Source organism: Rhinolophus hipposideros (genome assembly GCF_964194185.1).
Source record: "Rhinolophus hipposideros genome assembly, chromosome: 3".
Taxonomy (NCBI): Eukaryota; Metazoa; Chordata; class Mammalia; order Chiroptera; family Rhinolophidae; genus Rhinolophus; species Rhinolophus hipposideros.
The window spans coordinates 13,292,745-13,318,927 of record NC_138049.1 but is presented as its reverse complement, the minus strand read 5'-3'; the positions used below and the strand labels follow the sequence as shown (position 1 = coordinate 13,318,927).

Genomic DNA, 26,183 nt, shown 5'->3' with positions numbered 1-26,183 from the left:
GAAATCCTTGGATAAAGTGTCACAATATTTTTATTTATCGATTATTAGAAGAACTTTGAGCAACACTCCTTTTGGTAGCATCCAGAATTATAATTCAAAATAGATGTTTACAGGCATCACAAGGCTGGGTAAGTTTAGCAAGCCCGTTAAACCTGTAAGTCTCTGCAGCTGATGGTTCTCCTTACAGCCCAACGTGCGTTATAGGCACTTGACCTGTCTGGAGAAGGATTCTACTACTAAATCCAGTCATCCAGCTTCTTAATTCTTAACATTTATGTCACATGAATATACACATATACACATACATATTATATATAATATATATCATATACACATATATTATCTATCTATTTATCTATCATCTATCTATCACTACTTTCCTTCAAACTAATTTAGTAGGTCCAGAAAACCAAAACAAACAAACAAAAAATACATTCTAAATAAACAGAACCAAAAGTACCATCAGTAAATTTGATTTGTTAGCAGAAATTTATTTGGGGGTGTTATGTCACGAGAAAAATAGTTTAAAAAAAGAAAATTCTTGAAACAATATTATTCTAACTAGAAAAAAAATCATGAAATAAACATTTGCATAATGCACTAAGTTACTACTTTAGACATAAACTTCTATACTTTGGATATATGTTTTAAAATCTTTATACTAGTCAGTGACCAACACTTACTGACAAATCTAAACAGAAACAACTTTCTCTCACACACAAAACCCTCTAGATCCTTCAAACACGAGTAGATTTTTATTTAATAAAAGAAAAGCTTTCAGTCACAAAGCTGTGAACTGGCTAAGGCTGAATTTCAATTTCATCAGGAGCCCATCCTTTAAATAGTAGTGATGGACTCACTGGATCTTTTTATTGGATCTTTTTCTGAATCTCCTTCCTGTGTCTCAGGCTCTCTGCTGTAGCCATACCCCTTGGATGACGCATGCAGTCTAGAGACAACTGGAATACCAAGCCATAACCAAGTCCATTAACTTTTTCATCCAGCTCCACACGCCCAGTAGGGGGACAAGAAAACAAACCAACAAATAACTCTTAGGAGTCTACGGCCAACAATCTCCTAACCCCAGTCACCTCCACTTAACATTGGCAAAAACAATTATGGAGTAAAGCTCCAGCATCCACCCTATAAGCCCCACGTAACATGAAAGCTATGCACAATGGAAGAAACTCAAGGAGATGCCTGCCTTGTGACATCGCAGTTACAATCTGGAAGATCTGCGTCCACACAGCCGTCCTCTGCCATCCTCATAGCACACAGATTTTCCGCCACCACCATGAAGTTTTCCACTTGCAAAAGTTAGGCCTGCAGAGCAAAAGGCTAAATCCTGCGTGGGGATGAAAGTTTCCCCTTGTCTGTATATGGAAGTATGAAAATGCTCACTCTAGACAAATGTTGGTTAGTCTCTGCCTGATAATACGACACTGAGCAGTGACAAGTGGTCATGTTTCTAAATAAAACCTACATTCATTAACATGTGCCAGGCTTGATCTCCTGGAATGCAGGCCGTGCATGTAAGAAGGGGAAGAGGCTCAGGGTAATCTGCAAGGAGGGAGAGGCTCCAGGTCTAAAGAAAGAAGGAAATCAAAAATAAGACGGGCTGCAGACTCTCCGTCGCTCTGGAAGGACAGTCTACTTTTCTTGTGGGCTATTTGTTAACTGGGACAGGATATTTGAAAAAGATAAATCACCCAAATGCAAACAACCAGAACCTTCACAACTACAGCCAACTGCAGTAGCAAAAAGGAGCAACTTGTTTTTTTCTTCAGTTTCATATCCCAGCTAAGTGGTGTAAGTAGGAGTCTTAGGGGTGGTCTGGGAAGGTGGGATGGAAAAGATACTCTGTGGGAAAGTGCTCGGTTTTTATCTTTGAACAGACTATTTGAGCATGAAAAATAATGAAGAAGTTTTATTTTCCTCTTACATGTTCAAAGCCTTTGTCCTTTTAAACATAATCAGGCAAAGTGACAGAAATAACATGCGCGTTTTAAGACGATAAAAAAAGTATCTGTTCATTTGCTTGGTGGAATTTCAGGTAACTTTTTCTTTTGTGAATTTCAAGAGTTCCCAAATTTTCTGCACTGAGTCTATATTAAATTCATAATTTAAGCTTTTAAAGAAAATAAATTCCCAAATTATTAATTACTGATAATTTAATACAACCTGACTAATGCTGGCTGCTTTAAATACTATTTGGAGTAAAGTATACATACACGCAAATAAATTACAAATAAATAAATAATGAGTGTTTGCTAAATTCTTTTTAACAGGCATATATAATGAATTGCAACTAAAAACATTTGGTTCTGGTTGTGTGAGTCGATTGCTTTTAAAAGAGAAACATGTTTTCTTTGTAAAAGCAGCAAATGTATTTTACATAAGACATATACTCCAGAAAGCTTAGTTATAAATAAAATTATTTTTCAAATCTTGCCACTTAAAGATATCCTATTGTGATTTTTTTTCTTTTACATAAAAGCAACCACTTCTCTATTATTTTTATTAATCAGGAATGTAAACATAAGTTTTGGTTAAAGGAATATATTGGTCACGAATCTATAATTGTAGGCAAATTTATTCTTATTTGATTATGACTAACGCTGAAAAAAACTTGAGATCTTTAAAATTTCTACTGCCATTATTTTCTTAGTTTAATTCCTTTATACTTTATTTAGTTTTCCTCATAGGTTAAATTTTTTTCCCATGCTCCTTATCATTAGCATAATATATTTTCCATTAGCATAATATATTTAATCCATTGAACTATAAATATGAGGCAGGGCAAGGCTTTAAAGACACAATTATAGTAATAGCAAAAAATGGCAATAATATTTAAGTCCATTAATATGGAAAATACTGGATAAATCATGGAATATTAAAACTATGACTACTCTGTAGCTATGTAAAGGAACAAGATTGGCATATATAGCATTTTATAGTATACATGGTCCTTTCCCTGTGTTGCCTCTTTGGAGAAATGGCAGTTATCTTAATGAACATTTTGAAAATGAGGAACGTGGAACTCAGAGAGGTTATACAGTAAGCCCTAGGTCACACAGCCGGAACAGGGTGGACTAACCTCAGGACTCATGATTACTTCTGTGCTGTTTCCATGCTTGTTACATTACTGTATTCCTGATTTTGGTCAGACATCTCTGAACTGAGTACCATGAGGCAATACCAGCGATAAATTCCAACAATGAGTCTTTTTCTTCTGGTGCGGGTAGAACTCTGTTAGACTGAAACAGCATCTGAGGGCAGCTGCTACCACTGCACAAAACCTTTCTTGCACTGCACATGCTGTTTACCTACCACAAGAGAAGAGCCTCTAAATTCCCTCTTGGATAGGAGCTGACGTTTATTGAGCATCTCACTATGCTAAGAGGGTTTCAGGTACCATCTTATTTAATCCTAATACCCTTTTACACATGTGGTGACTGAGGTCCTAGGAAGATAAGTAACACGCCTAACACTGCAGTGTAGGTGAAGCGGAAACACATTATAACTCAGGGAGCTGAAGCCCGACACCTGCTTTATTCCTCTCAGCACGTATGACACTTTTCATCTTATGTCATAGATTGGAGATACTCATCAACTACTGGAGTGACCACTACGTGCAAAGCACTGTTCTGGAATTACGCTGGCGCTGCTCAAGTTAGATATACACTTATATTTTCGTAGAGAAAATAAACTTGAATCAACTGATCATGCAAGATATTTATTACAGTCAAGGGATATGCTATGAGGAAGTACAGGAAGCCTAGTGAGCAGGTAAGAAGAATCTGATCTTTTCTGGATAAAACAAAGAACATGGATGGTTAGGAGCTGGCCAGGTTGGGTGGGGGGCAGGGGAGTGAGTGTGAAGATACCACAGGAAGACCCCGGGGTGAGGAGTCACCTGCATACCTGTTTTATCACCCTTACTTGGTTCGGGACCATTTTCTTTTCGTCTTTATATCAGAGAGCCTGCGGCAGCAAATTATGGCTGACCACCTGTTTTGGTAAACGCATGTTACGGGAACGCAGCCTCACTTTGCTGCTTCAGTATTTGCTATGGCTGCTTTTGAGATATAACAGCACTGGGGTTTTGGCAGGGACCACCTGGCCCATGGAGCCGAAAATCTCTACTATCTGGTCCTGTGCAGAGAGTTTGCCAACCTGGGCCCTGTAGCAGCATGCACAGTTCATACACAGGAGGCATTCAATAGTTTTTTAGAAATTACATTTATTTTTACTCCTATACAATGTTTAAGGGAATGATAACAGATAACAGGTTAAAAGCAACCAGTCACAGAACACCACCTATGTATGATTCCACGTATGTGTATATGAACTGTCCAGCATAGGTAAATCTATAGAGACAGAAAGTGGATTAGTGGTTGCTTGGGGCTGGAGGGTGGGGAAGGAGGGAGGATGGAGGGGGAAAAAGTGATTGCTAATGGGGAACGGGGTTTTTACTTGGTGGTGATGAAAAGGTTTTAAAAATGATTGTGGTGATGAATGCAGACCTCTGTAAATATACTAAAAATCACTAAATTGTACACTTTTGACAGATGAGTTGTACGGTATATGAATTATATCTCAATAAAGCTGTTATTGAAAAAAAGAGTCAAATAACTAAAGTGCACTTTTATTTTTTTTATTTTTGTGATGGGGATTTAGGTTTGCTAGATGGTAGAATATGCTTATTTTAGAGAGTCTAGTTAATTTTTTTTTAAGTCATTACATCAGAGCAAACAACTTGAGACTGACTCACCTAGATCCTAAGATGGGAAATGTTCAATAACTCATCATCTATTGTAAGAAGCATTGAAAACTAATGCTAAAAGAAAGATTTTCTATTCCTTGTGAGCTCTAGAAAAGTTGTTATGTGGGTTTTTGCATATGGTTCCCTGAAAAAAATGAAAGCCAGAATCCTTGAAGAGAGTTTTAGAGAAATTACAGTGATGCTTGTTTCTTATGTTGACACTTAATGAAAACCAAGGGCTCAGAAATGCTTTCAATTGTCTAGGCTTATTTTTCTGGGATGATGAAAATATTCTGAATCTGCAGAGTCTAATAAGGTAGCCACCATCTTCATGTGGTTACTGAACACTGGAAATGTGGCCAGTGCAACTGATTATAATTAAAATTAAACGGCAATTTAATTGTATTCCATTTTACTTAATTTAAATAGTCACATGTAGCTAAGTAACTGCTATCCTGGACTGAACAGGTCTAGAAAGCATAGAAAGGATACTAGAACGTTATTCATTGAGCTCTATAAGTAACCGAGCACATTTTGTTGCTCTAAAAAACTGACAGTGCTTGGTGATGGTTTAAAAATTCAATGCAAAACACATTTTGTTGTCAGGATGGTCTAAGTGATAGGAAGCTGACTAGTGATAGGAAGCTGACTCACAACTATGCATTCTATTTGTATGTAGTTATACGGTTATCATCAGCGAATCTCTCTCTCTCTCTCTCTCTCTCTTTCTCTTTCTCTCTCATCATGTTTCTGTTATCTGGCTGGGAAGTTGTTCTCCTGAAAATATGATCATCTTCAAAGATAATGTCTCCATTCCCACCTGAGCACCAAAGCACATAGAAATACCAAAAGGAATAACTTAGTTATATTCTATTTTAATGAATCAGTATGAAAAAAAGTTGCAGGAGGGAAGAGTGGTGAATGAGACTGAATCATTGAAACTGAGTACTGCGGCTGGCAGGTCGTAGTGGAAGAAGGGTGTGGGAGATGGTTATCTAGTGTGTGCACAAGTGAAACTCTGATGAACCAGTAAATGGAAAGCAAATGTGATGGCAGAGGGTCATTTAGAAGAGGCTTCACGGAGACTATGAATACAGTGTGGCACTGAACTCCAAGATAAAGGATTGGTCAGCACATCATCTGGTCGCCTTTGGAAGGAGGCAATTAGAAGTGGACACCACATACATAAAAGCATTCCACGGGAGTTATATCTGTGGGTGGTGAGACTCTACCCAATTAGAAACATATGAGCATTTTCGTGACTCTCGTGTGTGTACGTTATAAATATTGAATTGATTTGAGTTTATTAATGTGTCTTTTGGAAAAAATAAACTAAATAACATCTAGAAAGTCTCACTTGAACAACCAGACAGAAAAGTTATTTCATGTGTCTTAATCTGACCGAAAGAGTCTGATGATGTTTATCCAAGAGGGTGGCTTCCCTAAGAAGGGTATTTTTAGTACAAGAGGCTCTAATTTCTCCTTCCGAAAAAAGATTTTGTTATCAGCAACTGAGAATCCCAAACAGAGCATTGGGATTCTAAAACCTACATATGCCTAAAAACTTAGAGTAGTGGAAATTGAACCATACGTATGCTTCCATCTTTTATCATATCATTGCTAGAGCGTCTAGCTTGTCATTTTACTTGAGTTCTTTGCATGTCTGTATTCACACTATGAATTCCTTGAGGAAATGGGCCTCTGTCTTTGTAACCCCCAAATCTCTCAGTCACTGCCACATTGCCAGTACTCCACACACAAAGGACAGGGAAATCAGATTGTTGAAATAAATAGCAGAACGTGATTTTTTAGTAAATTGCATTCTCTAGGAGACAGACAAGGATGTCATGTGTGGCAGAGAGGAGAGCACAGTGCTACAGAGCATGGGTTGTGGATTCAGCACAGGTGTGACCATGGTCAAACCTAAGCCTCAGCCTCTGCATCAGGAAAATGGGTACAATAATAACGCCCACTTCAAAAGGTGTTGTGAACGACACACAAGAAGGTGCATATGAAGCCTGCAATATCGTGACTGGCACAAACTGAGGGTTCAATGAATGTTAGTTATCACAGTGTCATTGTTAAACACTTTGAAAACAGTAAATATTTATTCCATTTCTGTTTCATTAAAAGAAAATAAATTATAATTTCACCTTCTTCTTAAATTAGATCCTCTTTAATAACACCCTTATACAAAAAAACATATACTAAATGTTTCCAAAATTAACATAGGGAATGGTCATGCCCACATGAGCTTTTTGTAAGCACGTGGTATCCAAAGGCACTATTTCCTATTCACCTTTACGCAGCACGGCTAAGGAAAGGAACCCAGATCAAAAAGCATGTTGGGGGTAGCTCCAAAATGGCTATGGATCAGAAACATTTGTTATATTCCACTCTTATAACTGCCATGAAGAAGAATATTCATTCAAATATTCAAGTCATTCATTCATTCATTCATTCATTGACACCAAATTGCGTCCAGGCACTGTTCTTGGTGTTCGTGCTGTACAGTGAACAAGATGAACAAAGATGCCTGCCCTCATGGAGCCTACATTCCAACATAAAAAATATTCACCTAAAATAAAGCATTTACTTAAGTCTCTCCCTCTTTTTATATCAAATAACATAGTGCCTCATTCAATAACATCAGACTTTTATGTGCTGATAAAGACCCTTCTATATTTTTTTCTGTTTGATTTTATCTTTTACTCACCTTGCCTTTCTGCAATAGAAATTGAATGTAATATTCCTGTCATATATGAGGCAGACAACTTACAGTCATCATTAAAAGCTAAGCACAAAATTACAATTACTATAATGGAGCAGATTATTTTTACAACTAAGCAGAGTGGCAATGATTAGCTTTATTCCTTCTTAACCAGATGTACAGTAGGAATGGGATAACTTTATTTTTTTGGCTACTGCAGACAAAAACACCCTCCATGATAATGGTTGGTAGTTGAACTTCCTTCTTTACAGGGGGTTGAATACTCATAAAGACCCAAAATAAAGAATTTTCTTTCAGAAGTGAATTTTGTTTGGATATGCCTTTCTTTGAGATAAATGCAAACACTAAATGTATGAAATAAGGAGAATCTGAAAGTTAACGAAAGTAACATTTATGAGAAAAACATGAACTGAAATGGTGGGAGAGAGGAGAGAGAGATTTACTGGATTATCTTTAGCTGAAATGAAGGGTGGACTGAATGCTTTAAAAGTCTGCACACACGTATCTATGGACTAGGGCCGTTTTTACCTGGCTGCCATGAGATCCAGCAGATGCTGCCACCGGTCATTGACCTTTCCGAGCTTGTACTCAATCTCAGAGGCTTTGCTTTCATGGCTGGCTCTAGCAAGTCGTTCTCCCATTTGTTGGAGCTGTCTTTTGTTCTCTTGGGCAATAGCAATTTCCTCTTGATAATCCTGCAAGATAAATAGCAATCACAGAGGTCAGAAAGCATATTCTTGATACATTCAGACCGGTTCTACTAACAACATGATAATGACAGTTTTCTATTGCTTGGAAACGTTTGGGCATGAGGAAGACCATGCAAATATCTGTCCGTGTGTCCAAGACTTACTGGAACCTTTTTTTTCACGGACACAAGAGTTCTGATTGAATTTTTATAGAGATGTTCTATAGGGAATGGGGTTGCTTTCTATTTACATAAAGCGGGCATTAAAAAACAATCAAAATATATACATAGATACAAAAGGCACAACTGGAAGGATTTTAATGATGGAAACTTATACCTTATTACTGAAATCACCAACCTGATCTTATATTTAGAATCAATCCTTCTACAAGTAGCTGCCAAGGAACTTAAAGATGTGTTTGTGTGAGTGTGTGTGTGTGTGTGTGTGTGTGTGTGTGTGTGATTGACGTGTGTGTGTGTATATATATATATATACACGCATAAACCGTATATATGTGTGTGTCAATTGTAATTTGTAAAGGATGTTTTAAGAGTACTTTTATTTTAAAGAGATATCCTCTAAGCAATATCAATATTTTACAACACATAAATCAATGGCAAATTAATTATCAAGAATAATGACCATTAATCTTAGAGAATCAATGGGTCTCTAACCTGCTTCATTTACCCCATTTCTGCACTAGCTCTTCTTAAAGATTGTTGTGGATAAGCAGATCAGACTCCTGATGGTGTACTGCAAGAGACAGGCCACTAAATGGTATGATTAAAGTGATGATGACAGGACATATCCCCTCTACCTGTACCCCCAATCAATGGTCCTCTTACTCTCCTGCCATAGTGACAGGACCCAATCTTTCAAATCAACCTTTTCATTTTTTTGGCTCAAGTTATTATCTCAGGAAAATAATATGTGAAGACTAACCTTTTCTTGCTCTAATGTTTGTGGTAACAGGGCTACCTCTCAGGTCAGTTACCAAAAAAAAGGCGCCCAAAGAAAGAGAAGAGCCAGTGAAATTTTATTCTATCCCAGTATTTAGTGTTCTCCTCAGGCCCGGTATCCCCGCCTACCCTCCTCTTTATGTTACTTCAACAAAATGGGATTCAAAGACCAATACATTGGATGTACTTTTTAACAGTTATAATATTTCACCACAAATTTGAGATAATTTTATGGAGAAATGTTTATTGCAAAAGAATTACTCCAAGCCTAAAATAGTAGTTACAGTATAACAGTCCTCTTGCATTGTCTTTTAGATTAAAATGTTTTTAAGTGCTAATGCCAGTAGACATCAATATTTTGGTTACAGTCTGTTTAATAATTGCTCTTTTCCATGTTGTCAAAATTACCACTCCTTGGTGTTATTTTCTTTTTACAAAAGAGGCAGCACAAGAGGCAAGCTCACAGACTTCTTTTTAAATCCCAAAACTTATGTTGAATACAAAATAGTGTAGTTAATATTTTCAAGATAATTCCTAACAGGGTGCCAAATACTGTAACGAAATTATCTGTGACAAACTAAAGATTTTCAAAATTTTCAATTATGACTGTATTTTACTTGAGACAGTTTTATCCATGCCCCTAAACTAGGTACGTTACATTTCATGAAGAAAATCAATGAGACTAAAAAAAAAAAGGAAAAGAAAATCAATGAGACTACAGATACATTTAGCCAAGATGTATTCTATAGCAAATCTCACTATACTATCTACAGTACATTAATCGTGTCTAGTGGAACATTCTCTGAGACCCAGAAACTAGCAAAGTGCAGAGCTCTTAGCAGATGCTAAAATGAAATCTATATCATCACAGCCCACATTTGAAAGTTTTACGATATCAAATATACAAATGCTTATCCTTATAATTCGCAATGTTATGTGGAAACCTATAAAGTAAGTTATTAATATTACATGTTGGCTTTGGAGTGTTTTCTTTTCTCTATGTATTTACATGGATTAATATAATTTTTCCTAATAACTGCTTATATTTCCTTTCAGTGTGACTAGAACTATAACTCATTTATTCAATAAATCTTAACTGAGCACTTATGAGAACTTGGCATTGCTCTGGGTGAAAGAGATACAGCAATAACAAAAGGGACAAAGTTCCTGTCCCCGTGATGCTGGGACTTCCACTATAGACAGATAATGACCAAGAAAATGGGAAAACACATTGTACATCAGACGGTGATATGTGCGAATGAGAAAAATTAAAATAAAATTGAAAAGATTGCTCAAAACAATGTCGAAATACCACTATAATTCAAAAATATTTTTAAATGCTAGTAAATTTGATCAGCTCTATATAGACATAAAAATGATCTGGATCCATAGGAATATATAAAATACTTAAATAATCACACATAACTTGAAAATAACATGAAGCCAAAATTCGCAAGAAGTCCCCAGTCTTGTGACTGTCTGTTAATCATATTTTATAAAGAAAATGTCAGTTTAGTGGACGCTAGGATTTTTTTTTCAGTTCTTCTCTAGTGCTGTTACCTTTCTAAAAACAGAAATAAAAACACACAAAAAACCTAATACATATAAATGATTCCCACTAAACAGGTAACTAAAACCCCCAAATATTGAATATTATCTATGAGCAGAGAATCTATTTCATCACAAATAGAAAATATTATTGGTGTTTTTAAAGTAAAGGAGGCCTTTCCATGCAAGTTTATTTTATATTAAAAAGGGAAAAAAATGTTTATACTAGAGAGCTCCTTTGACAGGAATGTAATTACGAGCAAGGTCATCTCTGTACCTATTACAAGTACACCTAAGCATTAGCAAGAGTAAAAATGTGTAGGCAGGTGTCCCATACCTTCTTGAGCTTCTCTATCATTTCTTCAATGAGAACATCTCCATTTTGGGAAACTTTGCTTTCCATCTGAGTCAGCCATTCGCAGAGCTCCTTGTTCTTTTCACTGAAGACTGCCCATTCATTCAATCTCTCACTTACTTGCTGCCGCCTTAGGGAGAGCTGAAAAGTTTAAAATGAGAGAAAATGCAAGAGGGTCATCGGTGTGGAACTCATACCCTGAGGGAAACAGTCAACAAAGTCTGTGGGGTGGACTACTATGAATAACAGTGCATCCCTTAAGGTATTGTACCCTGGGGTACTGCTGTCAGCACAAAGGTTGCCCAACCAGAAGCTATGGTTGGGAACCATACTGACAGGCAGGAGACCTTGAACCCTGTACTTTCCTCCTGAAGAGCCACAGGTATGTTCACTCATTTCAGGTTCGTTCACTCATTTCACATTCTGAACAACGTAGCTTCACACTACAGTTGGTTCTGTGTAGATATTATAGGATCGTTGCCACTTTCAGCAAATAAAGTAAAAGAACATCCAAAGAGCAGTGAGTTTACCTGGGATGAGTGGATACTGATAGGAATGGAAAAGGCTAAGAACACACAGGTTCAAAAGTTTGGGAGACTAATTTCACCTATGCTACACTACTCCAGGACAGTGCGGATGATACGAGCACATTCCTTCCTTCTCAAACCCCTTTCCTCCAGCACTCTGACAGCATAGTGTACAGCATTTTGATCCGCAGCAACTCTGAGATTTTGAATTTTCTGGTGGATGTGACTTTTCCCTTTTCATTCACAGATCATGAGAGTCAGGAGCGCAGCCAATAGTTTAAGTTCTAGTTCAACGATGTGCAAGCTGAAACTATAGTTTCCTAATTGAGACCTCTCAAAGCAACCATTTTCCAAGAGACTAGAAACTCCTGCCTTTGAGACTTAAGATTAATGGGTCTTGCTATGCATAGCTCTTCCCTCTTCTCCCAAATCTTGGGCATGGACAAGAATGAATTCTAGGGCTGTTCTTATCATCTGCAGGAAAGATGACCACATAATAGAAAAAACAGTATCTATTTCTTTGAGGGGTAGGTATTATTATCCCTATTCCAGAGACAAGGAGAGAGAAGGTTAGGCACGTTCGAGGCATTTGTTTATACTCAGTAGGAGATAGGACCAGCAAAGCTGGAGTCTTTGACAGAGGTTATCATATAACATGATGGTCAAATATCCAGAGGCCCGTGAGATTCAAAAACAGTCTTCATCACTAATGATATCACTGGGGCAAAATTATTCATCTTCTGCAAGCCTTACTTTCTTCATTTGTAAATTAATCTTTCATCAGTTCCAAAACTCATTAAACAAATGTTTATTGTTTGCCTTGTACTATGTACTGGAATACAGTACGCTCACGATACAATACAAACAAGAAAAATAATTTAAGAAACTGACCGGTAAATACTGGGGGTGCCAAAAAAATGCATACACTTTTAAAGAGATGTTATCTATGCTCAAGCAGCAGTTCATGGTAATTAGAAGTGTCTGGATGCTGATGGTAACCACTTTGAGCACCTCTTGTCATTGCAGAAGTCAAATGTGACTTGTATTCATCTTTTGTTATCGGTATATATTGAGTATGACAATTAATAGTTTTTCCCTTTCTTTTTTTTAATTTATTGGGGTGACAGTTGTTAGTAAAATTACATAGATTTCAGGTGTACAATTCTGTATTACATCATCTAAAAATCCCATTGTGTGTTCACCACACAGAGTCAGTTCTCCTTCCATTACCATCTATTTGATCCCCCTTACAGTTTTTCCCTTTCTTAAAATGTGGGTACATGTTTTTGGAATGCTCTGTGCATCTCTCCTGTTTAAACACACGTCACGGAAGTGTTGCTTGCGTTTGCCTGCATAAAGCAAGAGCCGAAAGGGAAACAGGTAGACTACAAGCACTGGTTGTATTCTGACGCCAAAAGCTTTTCAAAAGATTTCAATTCATAATGGGGACAACATTTTCCTTTTGGTGTTTGAAACTAACATGTAGGCTGTACGATAAGGGAACACTACCACCTCTTCCTTTGGATTCAGTTGAAACTCTCGCATTATTTATCAGCTTAGCACATATATACGTTTTCTCAAGGGTCTAAACTCACCGCATTGCCAACAGCTGACTAGTACTGGCTAAAGCCTCCGGAGTGTGAGGCAGCTGAACAGGAAATACATCCTTTCCTAGTTCAAATATTTTTACCGTGACAATTTGAAAACCACTGAGCAATTACAATGATGATATATTTATATCTCAACTAGAATTACACCCAGATCTACAAACCAAAACAGGGATAAAAGCAAACATAAGCTATGGTTTCACACAGGCGCAACAAACCACTGGGTGGGGGGTGGAGTGCACATGTGCAAAGAAGAACTTTGACACATTAACTCTGCTCTGCCAAGTTTACTTACAGCACGTCTTCCTCATTCTCATCTGAGTCCCCGTTACTCCTGCCTTGTCATCAACTACTTCGATGGGAACATGAACAGGCCACTTGCTCTTTAGCAGAGGGAGGGTGCCATGCTTAATTCAAGCTTGAAACTTTTAAAATGAGACATAGGCACAAGCCCATTTCCTTTTGTGGTTTCATACTTGATCGAATTTCTCCGGAAACACTAGCTCAAGAACTAGTAACTAGTCTATGTTCCTCCTTAGAGTTGTATCCTGGCACCTTCAGTGTGACCCAGGACTAAACTCTCCCTGGTGTAAATCATCTTTCTTAGGTTGAAGTAGTGTCAGAGAAGCACGCTTTAGCTTCATGCCTTAAGACACTCAATATAGAAATTTTCTAGGAACATTATATATTGTATATCAATTTGCTTCTTTTTTTACTTTAATCTTAGGCCAGGTGTGAGGGATTAATCTCTTCACAGCATATCATATGATCAACAGCAGCTTTCAAAATGTATTTCCAAACAGACTGTTGCCTCTCTCTCTCTCTCTCTCTCTCTCTCTCTCTCTTTCTATATATATATATATATATATATATATATTTCCTTTTTTCTTTTTCCAGTTTTATTGAGATATAATTGACATATGACATTGTGTAAGTTAGAGGCGTACAATGCGATGATTTGATACAGGCATATATTGAGAAATAATTACCACAAGATTAGTTAACACACCTGTCATCTCTCATAATTACCTTTTTCTTTTGTGGTTAGAACATTTAAGATCTACTCTCTTAGCACCTTTCAAGGATATAACAGTCCTATTAACTGCAATCACCATGCTATACGTTAGATCCCCAGAATTTATTTGTCTTGTAACTGGAAATGTGTACCCTTTGTATCTCATAATATTTTTACACAGTTCCAGTTTCCTACCTCAAAAAGTGTTGCCTAATAATAATCTTCTTAAGTTCCAAAATATTCAGAAAACTTGTCATTATTTTACATTTAGAGGGACATACATCTGAAGACATAAAACACATGTCCCAAAGTATTGTCTAAATTATTAACAGTACACATGAACATTTAGCTGTTCTAGGCACTGGACATAAAAATAAATGATCTTTGTCCTCAAGGACTTCATAGTCGTGAAATCAAGTCACAGCCATTAAAAAAAGAAGAAAGGAGCAATGAACTGACCCATGATGGCACAGACCGAAAGGGAAAAGGAGCTCAAAGGAGCAGAGAAACACTGAGGTCTGAGCATCATGGGGGCTGTGGAATTTGGAAGAGGATGCGTCAGAATCAGACGGGAAGGAATAGTCGGTCTGGGCAGGAAGAATGGCCTGAGCAAGGTCTTGGGGTAGAACAGTTCATGGCAGGTTTGGGAAGGAAATAGGAACCAATAGGAACCAAGAAAGTGCTACCTCTCTGAATGCTTTACAGATATCAGTTAGCCGGAGAAATGGATCTAGTCCAATACATTTCACATAATATGCTGAAAAGTATTGCCAGAAAGTAGTGTTAGACTTTTCTAAATGTTAAGAAACACAAATGAATACAGCTCATAAACGTACCCGAACACTGCTGGGATCGTTTTCAATTACGTGCACCACCAATGTATCTTTTGTGTATATGGAATGCTATGATAACTTTGTTATGTTGAAAAACGTGTATAATTTACTGAGCAGTTATGTATTGGTTTTAGATTGAAGAATTCAGAAAAGGATAACATATTGACATTAACATTATCACGCTCCACGTAAGTTTCTCATTGTCTTCACGGAGATTGTGGAGATCTGTGAAAGGTGACTAACTTTATAGTCTATTCGTCAGTATGTTTAGGAAAATCATCTCTTACATTTCTCCCTTTTAACAGTACAGTATATATTCATAGGAAACTTTTCACACATTTCCCAAGGGCGTGCCAGAGTTCTCCTCTAGCTCATGGCCTGAGAAACACCTGGGTCTTAAGCTAAACACACAGAGAAAAATTTACCTAGCGACAAATTTCTTGCTGATGTCACATGAATCAAGAGGCTATGAGCTTCTTAAACTCTGTTTCATGTTTTCTTAAACATAAAGAGAAGCAACCCTGCCTTGGAGAAAGTGAAGAGGAGGGGAGAGAAGAGATCTCTAGGAAAGCATATTTGTCCTGAAATGGGAGGCACAAAGAGGCCCCCTCCAGAGGGAAGCTCCTTCCTGGTCTTTCCCACACCTGCTTCTCCCAGCCAGGCCCTCTGCCTGCTCCCCTCCTGTGCCTTTACTCCAGGGGCAACCCTGTCCCACCTGCCTGACTCCTTCACACCAATCAGATGTTTCCAAGCCTCATCTCAGCACTCAGTCCCACATTTATCCTCTTCAACAAGCATTTTCTTTCTCCTCTGCAGTCCACACGGCCCTTACTTGGCTTACATCTTTATACAGTGTTCTAACTTGTTTATACCCAGTTTTCTTCTCCACTGTGTAGATTCTTCAGGACCGATTTTCGTCTCAGCTCAACCGTAAACCTGATAATAGCGACCCCTAGTATAGCTTGTGAAAGTCACAATAATTAATGTGAGTGATTCATGTAACAAATATGCATCACAGCCTATTGTGTGCCAGGCAAGGCGACCAGGTACAGGAAGGAACATGACACTCAGGGCCCCTGCTTCCTGGAGGGAATGCTCCAAGGCCACACTCAGAGCCTTCACTTGTGGGCCTTTAATCAATGGGATTCCTTTTGCCTTGGATGCCTTCTCATTACCTTCCCACCAATCTTTTCCTTTCATTTCCATCAAACCCAATCTGCATCTCTTTTAAGGTATTGAGCAGATAGAAGGTACTTAACCAATGAATGAAGCATGACCCAAAATGCTGTGAACCGTGAATTATTAAAAACAACCATGGTAAATCGACAGCAACAATAAATGTGCCATGTACAAAACCAGCTCCGCAGTATTATTCAAAATTGCAAATAAAACGATTGCTTTTCACATGTGTAAAGTAAGAAAGAGACCACCTACCTAGCACTGTATCTACCTAGCAAAACCACATCCGTGAACCACAAAATTATGTTTCCTCTTAAAAGTATTGTGCCAGCCAGTGAAAGAGAAAGCAAAAAAAAAGTCCAGTTTGACTGCATCTCAGCTATAACAGTAAGACATAATTGTATTCTTCTGAAACGTTTTTGTGATAACCACAGAGTTGTCCCTCTGTGCACAGAGATAGGAGACGGGTCCCAATGTGGCTCAAGTCATTTGACCTTCCAAATCATTTCCCAGAGTCCCACCTTTCTGAGCAAATGCTGAGTCCAGCATTGGTCTCACCTGGTGGCATAGTTCTTCCCACTGCCTTTGCAGAAGCTCCACACGCTCATTCAGGATGGAGATGTCATCGGCACTGATGTAGGTACAAAGGCTGTTCTTCAGCAGTGTCAGCTGTGCCAAGTCATCTGTCCAGCTCCCCACGGCATTTTCCAGTTCCTAGATTGAACAAACAAACTAACTTGAATACCCATCAACATTTCTGAAGTGTGTTTGGAATAACCTTCTTGATACAATTACCTTTCTAGCCCACTCTGAACATCTAACTTGGTATCTACTTACTTGCTTCCTCCATAATTTGATAATTTGCCAAGTTCTCCTCATAAAACACCAGGTTGCTTACAGAATCTTCCTACCATCTATTTACCATTTCATTGATCGTCTTTGATGGTCTTTTCTAGGTTGGAGTTTCAAAACTTCACTGAGCTTCTTTACTTTTAAACCAACTTTGTAAACTCTTAACCCATCATTTCTTTTTGTCCCGAGTTACTGATCATATTAATGAAATACTTTTTGAAAACCTCAGACTCCTATATTGAACCTTCATTCAAACACTTTGAATTGCTACATTCTGTGATACAGACTGACAATGTAACAGCTGAAAAGATCTGTTGATGTTATTACTCAATTTAAAATAATGGACTGAATGCATTTTCGGCGGAAGCAGAGATTTCTTTAAGTAACTGTAAAAATATATGTCTTCCAATCTTTATCAAATGATTTAAGAAAAAAATATTCATAAAACAATATTTGAATGAGTTAACATTAGTTTGTTTAATGTTTGAACAGATTTTGCAATTCATGCTTTTTGCCAGTCCTTGAGGTTTTCGGATTTCAGCTAATTTAGTGCATAAATAGAATATTTCATATGGCTTTTCCCCTCTCTTTCTGTCTCTTCACACAGGAGGCAAGTTTCCAAAGGGAAAGGCCATTAAGGGTACAGTCTGAGGCTAACTTCCCAGGCAATTTAGGCAAACAAGGTTTCAGCCTGAATTTTCCAGGTAATTGCTTTGTTTTGCAGCTAAGGGTGGTTTGGGTAAAGAGTAGCAGAGAGCTGAACGAAAATGCACCCTTTTCATCTCCAAACTTAATAGCAGGTCATGCTTGTAACTGTTGTGTATTCTGGGAGATGAGGTCCCATGGTAACAGCTTTTGGCTAAAAGACCAAACCATCCAGGTATATTAAATATGTAGCGTTTATGTGTTTATATGCATAGACATATTAAATTACCATACCAATGTAAAGATTTTCCGCTTTTTATAACAATTTCTAACCCCAACTCAAACATCAGATTTGGTGTATGAATTAAAAAAGTACCTCCACCACCACCGCCAGAAACCGACTCTTTCAGACTTGCAGACTCCATTAGATGAGTCCAGGTGGTAAAAATAAAGCCTTTGGATTGTGGCAACTTTGACATTTACTAACTTTGAAAAGTTATTAAACTTCTAGAAGCTTCGGTTTGCTTAACTGTAAAAGGGAAATAGCAGATTATCCTCATGGGCTTGTGTTCATGCCATCTGAGGTAACACTGATATAGGCATTGGCACACAGGACGGGCCTAATAAATGCCATTCTTGTTTATTGGAAGTTGTCTTGAATCATTAGTTACAAATTTACAGTCACAGGCTTGAAACAAGCTCTTTTTAAATCTCTGCATACTTCTGAATTTATACTTCAATATTTCACTCGCCATCCATGATGTAAACTACAGTACCTTTAATTTTTCCTAAATCTTCCTCTTTCAAGTATCAAAGAATATTCTTAAATTTTAATATCAAAGAAATATGCTGATGTCCACACTTTTGATGATTCCCAGACTTCTCTAAGAATTGATCTTTCTTAAATGCTGACCTTCTTAGCCAGAGTGAGGCAGAGAACTGATTACAATCCAAATCATTTGAGTATGTGGGAAGTTTTAAACAAAATTACTCGAATGCAATAATTTGCAAATGACTGGAAACACAAGGACAAGTGTAATTTAGGGGAAAAGGTTAAAGGTAGTGTTGATTTGATCTGCATATTGCTCCATAAAGAACTGCTGTTCAGCCACCCCACCTGGCCCTACAGGTGTGACTGGACCAAACTCTAAAGCGACTAAGTCATGTTGGTCCCAGCGAGCTCATGATGCAGGGAACGGTCTGCTACTGGTTAGCTACTGGTTTGCTTCCAAGTGCGATGTGAGGTGTTGTGCATAACCTTTAGGTAGTTGGGGTCCTGAGTAACTAAAGGACGGAGGCTCTGTGCAGTAACTGAGATCAGCTATGTACAGTTCCTGTTTTCCTTACAGTAGAGTGTGGAGGGCAGGTGTGTTCCTCCATGGCCACTGTCTGCAGAATTTCCAGGCTGCCCAGCCTCACTCTCCTAGCTGTAAATGAGACTCTTTTGCTAGAACGACTCTCCAGTGAGGATGCTTTGAAAAGATTGCTTTTATTGCAATATACCAGGAACTTGCATGGCCATAGGAGATGGACTAGATTACGCTTTCAAAGGCATAATTACAGCTGAAGCACACGGGTAGGTGACAGTTAAAAGCTCACTCCAGCCGTTTACCTTGCAACGCATTTGCTCTGCATGGAGCTCTTCGTGGTGATCCGGTAGAGGCTGGGAAAGCTTCTTTTTGAAAGTCCGTAGTTTCTCCAGGGATTCAGCTATGCCATTCTCACATTTTTCCCAGTCCTAAAACAGGAGGAGAAAGAAATTTCAATAATTTTTTTTTTGGTAGGAAATTGGAACAAAAGTAAAACAGTCTTCTTAATTCCCAGAGGAAGACTTAAAGTTACATTGAGAATTTAAGTTCACTGATATGAAGTCCTGTCCACATCCATTGTCGTGGTTGGCAGTGACAGAAGAGCTGGTTTCTAAGCTGACTCCTACTTATTACCTATGTGACTTTCAGCAGGTAATGTGCTCTCTTGGATTTTCTGATGGAATAATACAACTTACAGTTGCTGGAGAAAGCTATGGATGTCAAGGCACCAACTGCAATGTCCAGAATATTGCAGGTAATCACAAATGTTATCTGCATCTGAATCAATCTGCAGGAGTGAGAGGTTAATGACTGCACTGTGCATCTTTCCTAATCCCACCCATAATTATTCCAATGTCTACACCAGGGGTGTCCAAACTTTTTTCAATGTTTTTTTACCAAGGGCCATATGCGGTAAAATATACAAACAGCCGGGCCACTCACTCGAGGTGAAGTCCGTATTGCCTCACCTGGTTTATTTAAGTAAACTAAAGATATTTTTGGAATTTGCTGTGGGCCAATTAAAAATTGCGGGCCGCAGTTGGCCCTCCGTCCGCAGTTTGGACACCCCTGGTCTACACCATCTCAAATGCACTATAGGAAATAAGAAAGGGGATATGGATCACATTCAGGATGAAAATATGTGTGAGAGACGTGAGATGAATGTAAAAATAATATAACCCTGACTCTCATTCAATTCAATATGCATATAATATGAGGTACATACATTTGAATTGTTACAGAAGCGGAAACACAACTAGAAAAAGCATGGCATTTGACATGCTTTATCTTGCTAGTGCAGAAACATATGTAATAAAGGGTTAAATATGTAATATATAAAAACCCAAACAAATCAGTAAGTGGAGGAAGACGATAATGTAATTTAAAATATACATCTAGTATTCCAAGTACTGATAAGTACTCTGAAGATGAAGACGGGGAAGTGGTAGAGTGGCATTATGGAATGTGGTCGCTCTCTACGTACTGACAAAAGAAAACATACACCTTATGGTTATATTTTGGAAGGTTACATACCAAACTGACAACAATGGTTACCTCCGAAGAAGTTAACATGGTTTGGGTGGTGGTATAGGAGAAATTTCATTTTTTATTTTACATACTTAAATTATTACCCGGACTTTTTTTTTTTTAAACCAGACAGATGTATTTCTTTTGTAATTTAAAAAAAAAAAAAAGTAAAAGAAAAAAACTAAAGGAACCATAATGGCAGCTTGATTCTTTACAGCACTCTGTCTACAAATTAACTTATATTTGGTGTCTTAGTGCCCATGCAAATTTAAAATGAATCTCCTTAATTTTATTTATTAATCCCCATTTTTGGCCACCTTCTCCACAACAACCATTCCCCAGTGGCCACTTCCCACAACTTAAATTATTAAGCTCCAAAGAAAAACAACTAGAGTTGCTTTTGCATGATGCCACATCATGCTGCATTTTTCTTTACATTATCTCTTCCATCATTACTGGTGTTTTCTTCTCTGGGTTCTCCTGTCTTATCTTCTGGTGCCTTAGTTTTAACACAGCAACTCATAGGTGCTACTTGCTACAACTGTCTTCTTTAAGAAGTGATGACTAAAGTACCTCCCTACTCAAAATGCATTTTGGATGCGAAGTGAACTAAGAATTTGGCTCAAGATTCTAATTTTTCTTTTAAATTCCTTCAGGGAACTTCCTAAAGTGCATAACCACATTCCCTCTTCCCATTCGCCAGAAAATAACATAAAACAAAACCAAAAACACTACAAAAAATTATCTATCTTGGGCAGATTTGTCCGTTCCCTTCATTAAAATATCTCTGTGTTTCCAGGCTACACTTCGTTCATCAATGCTAAGCACAGTGAGAGTAGACAGAAAGGTCCTCTTTCTGTTTAAATTGAACAGCATTCTGAATTAAATCATCACACACTCTAAAATCTATCAACCTACAATAAATGTTCACTGATCTAGAAGAGAAAAGGTCAGCATCTTATTTTTTGTAACAAAATTAAGAAGTGATAGTGAAGCAGGTAAACATGCAGGGCATAGAAGTACAATGACTATTTTTGGCATATTTACTCAGACTATTGAATTAAGAGCTAGTATTGATAGGCATTATATTATAGTTGAGGGGAAATGATACAGTAAAATGAGCCTCTATAAACATTAGAATTTCGCTTCATAAACTCCTTAGGCAAATAGGACCTAGTACATGACTCAAAATAAAATAAACTTTAACAAGAGAAGAGCAATTTCCCTTTCCAAAGATGGCTTACATTTTGAAGCTATAACCAGTCTCACTACATTAATTATAAGAAAATAACTAAATGTCATGGTCTGCAAACACCTATCAAAGTGGATGTTTTACACACCCACAGAATGACAAGAAAAGCAAATGCAGTGACTCAGCCGTCTCGTCTTAGAAGTCTTAGGAATGTGTCCAATAATCACATCACAAATAAAGAAAAAGTGCACGATTAACATGTTCTCATGTCCTCTACAGAATGAGTTACAATGTTTTAATCCTTTCCTGAAAGCAAAAATGAAACGAGTCAGACATATTGTATTACTGATGAATCACGCTGTGGAAATAATAGTTAACAGATATTTAGTGGCATTCTTAGACACAAGGTAATATATTATTAAATAATATTTAATAGAATGATCCCACTGGGTGTGCACACTTTAAACATTTCAAAAGAGCAAAATGTATTCCATTAACTTTAGTTATTACGTTTGATCCAAAAAAGTGACAGGCCAAACTTAATGGATAATCTCATTAAAGTGTTCGTGATTATGGACATATATAAAACTTTAGTATTTAGCTGTGTTTACTTTTCAAAATGAGAATAACATCAACAATGATAATTATTGTGCTACCTGATTCACTGTCATTATTTCATTAAGTCCTCACACTGCTGTGTGAAGGAGATGTAACCATACCCACTCTACAGATCAGGAAACTGACACTTAGGTTGAGTGAACCAAGTTACTTGGTTTATTATGGTGTTAACTTGGGTTTATCTGAGTTTAGAGCCCATGACCTTTTGCAAACTGCTGATTTAATTATGTATTATATATGGATTTGGAAAGTGTGAGAGAAAAGCATATTGTGGGAGGTCTGGATAAATCTACATTTCTCTAAATTTGCTGCGTGATCAGTGTGCTATCAGTATCCAACTACAGGCTTGATACACCTCCCGCAGATAGCAACACGCTTGGATAAGCTCAGACCAAATCAAGAGTACCTTCTTGGATAGCTTTTTCCCTGCTATAAAATGAGAGATATCAATCTTGAAAACCACTTTAGAGTCTGAGGTTCGGGAGTGGAATCTATTCTTTGCATTCCTGTCTAGATTTATACAGTCATCACAGGCCCCTGGCTTAGCACCGGCCATTAATCAGAATTCGTCAGTTCGACAGTCTGATTAGACGTAAAACTACTTTGTTGGGAGATTTTCCTAAATGACAAATGGCAAAATTGGGAAACTTTTTCAGTTTATGTAAGACAATGACAAGATCTTCAGTAAAACACAGGGGATCCAAATACTGCAGGGCATGACTTCTTGACCTTTAGATTATCTGATTCCCAGGATAACAATGGGAGGAAGCAGCACAACAATTAAAGGAGTTTTTCAAGGGCAGTACATCTATAGGAAGAAAGAGCTGGGCTTACTTTCAACAGGAAAGACAGGTTTTTCTTCTGCTCCTCCAGACACACGCTGGCTGTTTTCCATTTCTCTTGGATTTCCGAGAGTTCAGCCTGCAAGGCGGCCTCCGCTCCACTGTCAGCAGAGATCAGGAGCTGCTTGCCCGCCTCCACCGTCAAGATGTAGCTGCCTTGTTGTCGCAGGAACACTTTTTCTTTGAACTAAAAGGAAATGTGGATTTTTACTTTCTCATTCTTCTCTTCCCCGTTTCCCTATTATAAGTATTTTTAAATGACTCTACAGTTTTGCACACATAGCATGCCCTCTTTTATCTAACAAGCATTTCCTGAGCTGGTCATTTGTGCACAAATGCAGCAATGTGTAAATGAATGAGAATTCAACAGGGGGAGGCCTAGTGTCTGTCCCCAGGGTCAATGAAATCATGGTGCAATACGAAAACTCCTCTGTAACACATGGAACATGTTCTTACAGATGGGTGTTTTTGTTTGCTTGTTTTTAAAGTTTTATTATGATCTTTTTATGTCTCTTGCAGAAAACATTTGTGATGCATATTTAATATAAACAACCTAATTCAAAGAAAGACCACGGCTCACGTATCTGACCCATTTGGGGTACACAGAGAGGCTTCCTCAAAGTGGTAAAGGCTTCATGAGTTTTGAAATATATATGAACATGGCCAGATTAAGAGGGACCTGGTGTCATATGAGGGCCGGGAGTCAGGGAGAGGACTTCCTCGCAGAGAAATGAGGATGGGTAAATTCACTGCACAAGATAAAAATAGTGAATTTAGGACATTAGATGTAGTTTTCAGTGGCCGGAAGGAATAGAAGGTACATGCAGGAGAGCAGCAGGAGATGAGGCAAAGCCACATCTTGCACAGGAATTTGATTTTTATAATAAAGTGAATGCGACTCGCAGAAGAATAATAAGCAGGGAAGTGATGTGTTTGCATGGAAGCATTCAGCAGTAGGGTAGAAAATGCAATGGAAGAAGGGTATGTACTAGATACACTAAGATAAGTGAGAAACCCATTGTCTATCTAGGCAAAAGATCATGAGCATCTAACCTAAGGCAGTGGCAGTCGGGATGGAAACTTGAGGAAAGAAAAAGAAGAGGATAGCTATAAAATGATTCTGGGGTTCCTGACTGATAGACCAGATAGCTGGTGATGACATTTCCAGGAACTGGGGACATGGGAAACAGACTGATGGAGAACAGTTGGTCCAGGCTTTGTTGGAACCCACAGAGTATATTATGTCTGTGATGCATGATGGATGTGAATCCAAAAGGCAGTTGAATACTTGAGTCAAACACTCAGGAGATGAATGTGACTGGAAGATACCCATTTGGCCCTTCTGTGCTGGTAGGGGGTAGTTGCAACCATGTGTGTAGGTGAGGTTTCCCAGAGAAGTGAGGAGAGGGGAAAAAAGCAACAATAACGACTTTCAAAGGAAGAGGAATCCATGAAATATACTGCTGAGAATACAAGGAGGTATCCGTCTAAGAGGCTGGAGTCCGAAATTCCCAGGCTGGTGAAAGTAAGAGGCTAGACCAAGAATGGACAAACAGGACTGAGCCGTTTTCCTTCTCTGGAATACTTCAGTGACACGTTTAAATTGTGCACGAGTGAAATATGTATAATCAGTGCGGAGTTTTGCTTCCCTTGTCTTTGCCTTCCCATCCCTGCTGGGATTCAAGGAGCTGCTGGGAGGCCTGGGTCTATGAAGTGGAGGGAGCCTGAGAGGCTGGCACTTACCACACTTTCATCATTAAATATGGGCTTTGGAATGCAAGTATTTTCTCTGTTTCTGTTGACATTTGCGAACAATGTTTGTCCCCGTTCCCATGTCACTCCAGAATCCTTCTGAAGAACTGAGGCTAGGGTGAAGTGTGCAGTGAAAACACAGAAGATGTTTGAAAACAGCGCGTTTGGCACCTCACCTGCACTTCATCGAAGAGGGCCCTTGCTTGTTGCAGTGGTATCGGGACACTTCCGAGACCACTCACGGGTAGATAGGACACTTCAGCCAACCATTTACGCAGCTTTTCTGCCATCTCCCTATAGCGTTGCCACTGGCGGACCTGGCTGTCGATGATACCTCTCCTTTGCTGGGCCCTGCGAATCACTCCCTGCCACTGGTTACTGAGAAGTATCAATTTCGAGCTGAACTCGTCTCTGGTGAAGAAATAATTACACAGGGAAAAATACTGTTATCCTGGATGAGGTCACATGATCGACCAACGCATCCACACCCGATGACTGTAAGCACTGAGACGTAATCTAGGGCAGAGGTTTTCAAAGAGCATGCCATGGTCTGTTATCAGGGCTATTACTGCAGGTCATTTTCAAAATCAGTAATAGTGAAACTATCGGTGTTTGCAAACGGTGAGTGCTCTCATGTGGCAGCACAGGTTGAAGGCACTTCTTTAAGGTCAGGGTCACTTATTCTCTCCCTGAGTGCACGAGGGGAAGGCGCATAGGGCAGTAGTTGCAGTGGGAATGGCCCCAACCCCTGAGCACACACATAGCAACATATGCAGCCTGTGACAGCATCTTGTGAGGGCTACAGCAGGAGAAAATGAGGAGCGAAGCCTACTTATAACCCTGTCTTCAGCTAGAATTATAAGCCACTTTGGATGAATAAAACCGAGTTATTTAGCTATCATCATGAGACACTTCAATAAAATTATGTTATTAAAATAATTTTTTTGAAAACTGTACTCCATAAACTCTCAATATTCCCTCACAATAAATAGCCCTCATCTTTAGCAAATTATTCCACATATTAATCTAAATTTTAAACCAACTTTGCTTTGTTCTTAGAAAAATGAAAACTATCTAGTGATCACTGTCTGTATAAAGGTTATCCATATGCCTGCCTACAGATATGAAATTTTACTTAAGCTTTCTCGATTTCTACCTAAGTAATCTCAGATTTTTTAAATTTGTTTTTCCTACCTCTGTGTTTTCTACCTTTCACAAATGTTGGTAGTTCTTTAGT

The 26,183-nt window shown here is 38.3% G+C and overlaps 1 protein-coding gene and 1 long non-coding RNA gene across 22 annotated transcripts in view; one reads left to right on the top strand and one right to left on the bottom strand.

Moving 5' to 3' along the window:
• Positions 1-26,183, bottom strand: part of SYNE1 (spectrin repeat containing nuclear envelope protein 1) — a gene marked incomplete at its 5' end in the record, with an annotated part of 420,585 nt that overhangs the window by 46,245 nt on the left and 348,157 nt on the right. For 19 of the 21 annotated variants that reach the window (XM_081044694.1, XM_081044699.1, XM_081044700.1 and 16 more), the window contains 6 exons: positions 8,025-8,191; positions 11,030-11,188; positions 16,767-16,922; positions 19,318-19,443; positions 23,187-23,381; positions 25,123-25,357. In XM_081044694.1, the coding sequence (XP_080900820.1) occupies positions 8,025-8,191; positions 11,030-11,188; positions 16,767-16,922; positions 19,318-19,443; positions 23,187-23,381; positions 25,123-25,357 (1,038 nt within the window). Of the gene's footprint in view, positions 1-1,204; positions 1,297-8,024; positions 8,192-11,029; positions 11,189-16,766; positions 16,923-19,317; positions 19,444-23,186; positions 23,382-25,122; positions 25,358-26,183 lie in introns of those variants that run through there. The other 2 variants (XM_081044696.1, XM_081044695.1) reach the window with 1 other exon arrangement.
• Positions 1,501-7,798, top strand: LOC308496071. The gene is made up of 3 exons (XR_013993101.1): positions 1,501-1,809; positions 3,596-3,789; positions 5,535-7,798. It is a non-coding gene; the product is annotated as an uncharacterized lncRNA (long non-coding RNA).